This window comes from Nannobrachium achirus (assembly GCF_963921795.1).
Source record: "Nannobrachium achirus genome assembly, chromosome: 16".
Classification (NCBI taxonomy): Eukaryota; Metazoa; Chordata; class Actinopteri; order Myctophiformes; family Myctophidae; genus Nannobrachium; species Nannobrachium achirus.
Genome location: NC_137823.1, coordinates 14,320,937 through 14,326,936, shown reverse-complemented (window position 1 = coordinate 14,326,936; position 6,000 = coordinate 14,320,937). Strand labels below are relative to the sequence as shown.

The 6,000-nt window shown below is 43.7% G+C and overlaps 1 protein-coding gene across 1 annotated transcript; it reads right to left on the bottom strand.

Annotated features, from left to right (window-relative positions):
• Nucleotides 1-442: 442 nt before the first annotated feature.
• On the bottom strand, nucleotides 443-5,834 carry LOC308300814 (E3 ubiquitin-protein ligase TRIM35-like; the record flags this gene model as incomplete). Its single annotated transcript, XM_080744713.1, has 2 exons — nucleotides 443-501; nucleotides 5,174-5,834. The coding sequence occupies 2 exons, from the start codon at nucleotides 5,832-5,834 to the stop codon at nucleotides 443-445; spliced, it is 720 nt and encodes a 239-aa protein (XP_080600839.1).
• Nucleotides 5,835-6,000: the final 166 nt, after the last annotated feature.

The following is a 6,000-nucleotide window of genomic DNA, read 5'->3' as shown; positions in this document are numbered from 1 at the left end:
CGGCTGAAAATGGCTGCCCATAGGGTTAAGCTATGATAATTGGTCAGCTGTTTTGGGTGAAAGGCGGGTCCGTATGTGAGTACGATAAGTCCTGTTGGTGTTGGTGTAATTGGATATATAGTTTACATCACTGCTGATCCTATAGTGTGTAGTCCCGTAAATGGTTGCATGACCTGGGTTGCTTCTGTACCTAAGATGTCTCCTGTTTTCTTTTTCTCCATTGTAGGCCAAGCTGTTTTTGGTCTCTTAAATTGCTCCTGCATGCGAGGTTGCTGAGATTGTGGGCAGGATGGTGTGGTGAGGTGGAGTTAAGGTTAAAGTAGAGATTGGGTGGTATTTTGGTATACAGGTGCGATTTGTTAGTATGCTATTTGCTAATAATTTGACCATTCCCGACGTTCGAGAGGGCGTTGTTTTTCTAAAAACTATTCTGGAGGATTTCTCATTCCCCTCCTGTGTTAGGTGCTGCATGGGTGCCTCCTGCACCTAGGGTGTTGGCCCCTGCAGGGTTAACATTGAGGAAAAAATAAGTTATGTTGCAAGCTAAGTTACAAGCTGATCAGGAAAAAGTGAGGCTAGATACTCAATAGGCAATTGAAAAACTGACACTTAAAAACTGAAGTGGACACTGAAACTAAATTGCAGGTACAGCAGCACAGATTGGGTGTTATACCGATCTTTGTGTGTTAAGGCATTAATTTGTGAAATGGGTATACAGCCCATCCACCGGGCTGAACGGCTGGGAGGTGGGGACAGAGGTATCCAGAGTTCTCCACCAGGCACGTCAGTTTTCGAGGTGGGGAAATGCTTTGACATGTTCGGGGTGGGCTTCGTTATACTTACTTATTATAACCCCACTTTGATGTATGGATTTCGGGTGGGCTTAACCCTACTTTGATTTCTGAATTTCTACAGGGACCAAGCCAGACGTGGTTGGACTTGGTACTCTTTGTTGGGCATGATGCGATGCCTGAATTTCTACAGGGTCCATGCCAGACGTGGTTGGTACTCTTTGTTGGGCATGATGCGATGCCTTAATTTCTTTGTTGGGCATGATGCGATGCCTTATTTTCTTTGTTGGGCATGATGCGATGCCTGAATTTCTACAGGGGCCAGGCCAGATTTGGGTGGTACTCTTTAAAATAAATAATGTAAAGTAATGGAGATAGGCTCCAGTGGCCCTCTTGGCCAGTCATGCAGCCCTTAGATGCATCAGTTGCTGGGGTGGTGGCTGGTGATAGGGGGGTTAGACATTGGAGGGACAGTTTTTGTGGCCTGTTATCTGTTGTTTCTACTGATCAGTGACCTGTTTTGTGTTCTCCCTATACAGTGCTCAAACATGAGGTTCGTGGCCTTGTGCAGTGGACGTTCTCTCTGGGGTCCTGCTGTGGTCTTTAAGCTCTTAAATGCTTCTTGCTTTTGTATCCAGTTGCTGGGATGAAGGCCTATGACAGGGCGGGAGGTTGGCCATTGGTAGAGTGGGTATAGGTAGTATACGGTAGGTTGTAAATTTAGTATTCATATTTAGTATTTAATATTTAAAGCTTGTTCCGGTGATCCCTTTGGGACCCCGTCTTTATGGGGGGGGTGTGACGGTCCCCTCACTATGAGGACTGTAGGTTATGTATGTTAGGATAGGTTGCACTCGTTGGTTATGATTTGTCTATTTGCTTTGTGGTAATTTCTGTTCTCCTGTTTTCTAAAGGACTGGGGAGCAGAGACTGATTGATTGGCCATCAGGCAGATTGGCGTGCACCTGGGCCCGGTGCACACCCTATAAAAGCCTGCCTCCCCAGTCCTCTTCCAGTTCTGCTCCACTCACTGCTTGTCTGTTCTCCTCTCCCCCTGTTCCTTTTGCACTCTTTTCAACACTTTGGCTAACACATAAGACACTGCACGACTCATGCATCCATACAGCATTCCACTACTGACTTGACTGATTACACATCTCATCTCTTTAGGTTTGGTTCAATTATTTGATTTAAGTCTTTAATAAATATTATTTAAACTTTGTTTGTCTGCGTCTCCCCCTTTTTGTTGTGGTCTCTGGCACCCCTAGGCCAAGATCATAACAAGTTCGCATTTACCCTGAAAAACCTTGTCGCTTGAGTGACCTTCCTTCCTTCCGTAACCTTCCTTCTGTAACCTTCCTTCTGTACAGGAAGTGATGTCAGTGTGATGTCAGCGAGTTGTGACATCACTTCCTGTACGGGGCGGCTACACAAGACTAAGAAAGACAAAAAAAAGAGAGAAGGATACACAAGACTAAGAAAGACAAAAATGAGAATAATAAAAAAGAAAAAAGGAGGAGGAGGATAAAGATACCAAAAGGAGAGAGAAGAAAGGGTGGATGAGGTACAATGTGCAGTCGGCAGTCTCAGAAAAGAAAATGTAACAAGGAGGTGGCAACAGGGCGGCCATATAAAGTTATTAGGCCTGGATCCGACGCACAGGATTCCAGAGTGTAGCGCTTATTCGCTCTTGTATCAAACCAATACTCGAAACGTTCTTAGAATTTAACATATTTTCTAAAGTAAATATGGGGGCGGCTGTGTTAAGAACGTTTCGTTGTCAAGCTCAACGTTGGGCATTTGGACCTATACATGGAGAAATGGAGAAAACCTGTTTGGCCTAAACATGGAGATGTGGAGAACACTATATATGGAGATAGTCCAGTCCATCATGTCATATGGAACTACCGTCATAGACAGTAGCCATTGTTAGGCCGGAGTCAATGGCTGTCTGTCTGACTGTCTGTACAGGAAGTGATGTCACATGACATACTTTTTCTGCCCATATATGAGTCATTCTGTAACACATCTCCATGATTAGGCCCTATCGCCCACACCCTACGTATCTCCCCCCAGAATGACAACAACTAGAATCGTCAGAGAAACGCTGTGGTTGGCCAGATAGTCACCCTGAGGTCGCATTCCACCCTCAGGTGTCTTACTAGTATTGATTGCATGTTTCTGGTCGCAGTTCTGTGTGGAAGCAGTCACTGGCACAGACAGACACACACACACACACACACACACACGACGTGACCATGCGTCGACTCGCGATCACAGTGCGTTGCGATCACGGTGCCAGAGAAAGACACAACGGTCAGAAATAGGACTTTGTGAGGATAGAAGGTGCCAGTGGGACCCCAAAAAAAGGTTTTAAAATAGAAAAAGTGAAAATTCATGGTGTAGGTCCTTTAAAGGGCCTCCCCAAAGGTCCAATCTTGTCATTGGTCAGTTTTTGTCTGCTCCCTCTCTGAACTGCACAAAATGTTGCACTGGATATTGAAGTGAAATGTAAATAAATGTGGTTGGTGCATTTCATGTGTTTAGTTTAAACTCATCCACATTTAAAGTGAATTAATCAATAGTAAACAGTAAACACTCTCCCGCTCTGTGTGCCAACCACTGCCAAGCGATAAGCTTAGAAATATAGATAAATAATTAATATTCAGTGAGGATTAGATTTGTATTATAGCATGTATTTCTACTTTTCCACTTGGATTCTCTTTCCCTGTCATGTTTGTTGGATGTTATGACGATGCATAGACCTCATGCCACCCTTATATTGTTCAAATGTCTGGAACAGAAGCATAATGGGAAATTATTTTCTTATATTGCTCACTAATAAGAAGAGGGAGGATAAGGGGCCCAATTTGTAATTATCCTGTCCATAACTCCTAGGGCCCTTTTATGATCCAGGTCTTATGCCTTAAATTCTTTACCTTTTTTTACTATTTTGTTTGTTTTTTAAATATTTCAAATAGCTGATCTGCAAGTTCACAACGTGCAGATGTAGATCAGCATTTGAAGTATTTAAAAATGTTTTTCAAAATAGTGAAAAAAGGTAAAGAAGTTAAGGCATAAGGCATAAGACCTGGATCATAATAGGGCCCTTAGTGTCTGAACTTGTGACAAGATCCCTCATAAAAGTGTGATGTGTGTTTCAAAAAATATTTCAATGAGTATTCACATTTTCCCCAGTTCAAATGTATTATAGCTGATATAGGCTATACACGTTCAAACAACGAATCATGAAGAATCAGATGGTTTAGTGACTTTGAGATTAGTCCAAACGGTGAAGTAATTCTATATTTTATTGAAGAAAAAAAATGACTCCATGGAGTACATAAACAGGTGCTGCACACACACACACACACACACACACACACACACACACACACACACACACACACACACACACACACACACACACACACACAGTGAGAAGGGTCACACATGTGGCATAAAGTAGGTGAAATGCTGAACCGATGTTCGATGTTGAACCAGTGAAAAAAGCTTTTTACCAAATGTATGTGTATGTAATCATCACTAACATTATAAAATAATCAGAAATGATTGATAATAGACAGTAGAACTATAGCAATGTATTATGTATACTGGATTGGATTGTCATTCCACGGTTACACTGACCTCCCCTGGTAACATCTTCAGAGAATCTAAAGTGCTAATGTATGGAAAGAGTGTTTCAGTGAAAGTGTGTGTGAAGGTGTGTATGTGTGTGTTAGTATCAGGATCAGAGAACGACAGCTTTCCTTCATCCCAGTCCAGCTGGATTCTGATCCTCTGAGGTTTCTGCTTCAGTGAGAGTTGAACAGTGTCAAATTCAGTGTCAAACTCTGACTCTGCTGTGTATTCATCTTCTGATAGCATCATACTCCAGTGTTGACCCTGTTCCTCTCCCTTTCTCTGGTAAGAGTCTGCTAACACACCCACTTCCCAGTCTTCATCGTCTCCAACCTCAACATCCCAGATGTGAGTCCCAGAGTTAAAGCCCTCAGAACCCAAGACAATGGGCATGTAGTCAAACCTCTCTGGGTTGTCAGGAAGCTGACGCCTTTCTCCATGTCTCACACTGGTCAGATCAGCAGACAGAGTGTATTCTGGAGCGGCACTGTTGGGGTCCAGAATGACAGGAGTGTAGGAGACAATGTTCTTCATCTTGTTCCAGACTCTGAAGGTCAGGTTTCCCAGGTGTTTTGTCACGTCTATCAGTGGTCCTGAGACCGGATGTGGGTCCTGCAGTGTGAACTGGACTCTGTCCATTGTGGTCTTGTAGTTCTGCAGGAATGAGATGTGTTCAGCTCTCAGCTCCTCCTCTATGGCTCTGATATTGTTTGAAAGGGTTAATATGTTTCTGTTCAGACCCTCAATCTTCTCCTTCATCATCTGACTCTTCTGCTGCTCTTCCCCCCTCAGTGCAGTGATGCTGGCCTCCTCTTCCTCTTGTAGAAACAGATGCATCTTCTTAAACTGTTCCTTAATCTGTGTCTTTGTGTGCCGGGCCTGGACCTCAACGTGTTTTGCCGTTTGGTCACTTTTCCTTTTAAGGTCATTAAAGACCTTCAGTTTCTCCTGTAACGGTTTCAGTAATTTCTGGACTTCCTCCTTGTGATCCAGAGCAGCTCCATCGATGGGTCTGAAACTGTGGTTGGTGTGTTTTTTAGAATCTCGACACACATCACACACTGTCTGTTGACATTCCAGACAGAACAGTTTGAGTTTCTCAGCATGCAGACTGCAGAGATCCTCAGACCCTGATGAAGTTCTCTTACGTTTTGAAGCTCTCCGTCTCTCCTGTATGAAGGCCTCACACACATTCTTCAGAGCCAGGTTACGGAGTAGCTGATCTGTTGGATGTATTTCTTTACACACTGGACATTGCTTTATTCCCTTCTGTCTCCACCATTGCTGCAGACAAGCATTACAGAAGCTGTGGCTACATGACAGGAGAACAGGATCTTTAAAGATATCATGACACACAGGACAGGAATAATCCTCTACTGGAAGAGACGATGTGGAAGCCATTTAGTCTCCGAATGAAGCTTACAACAGTGAGTGTCACTCAGTGTCAGGAAGTGTTACCACACACTTCCTCCTCTTGAATGTTCCCTGAAGTTCACTCTCACTGTGAATGGTGGGTCAGCAGCAGGTTCCTGTGGTCCGGGTCAGTATTCCCTCCTGTAGCTGTGGA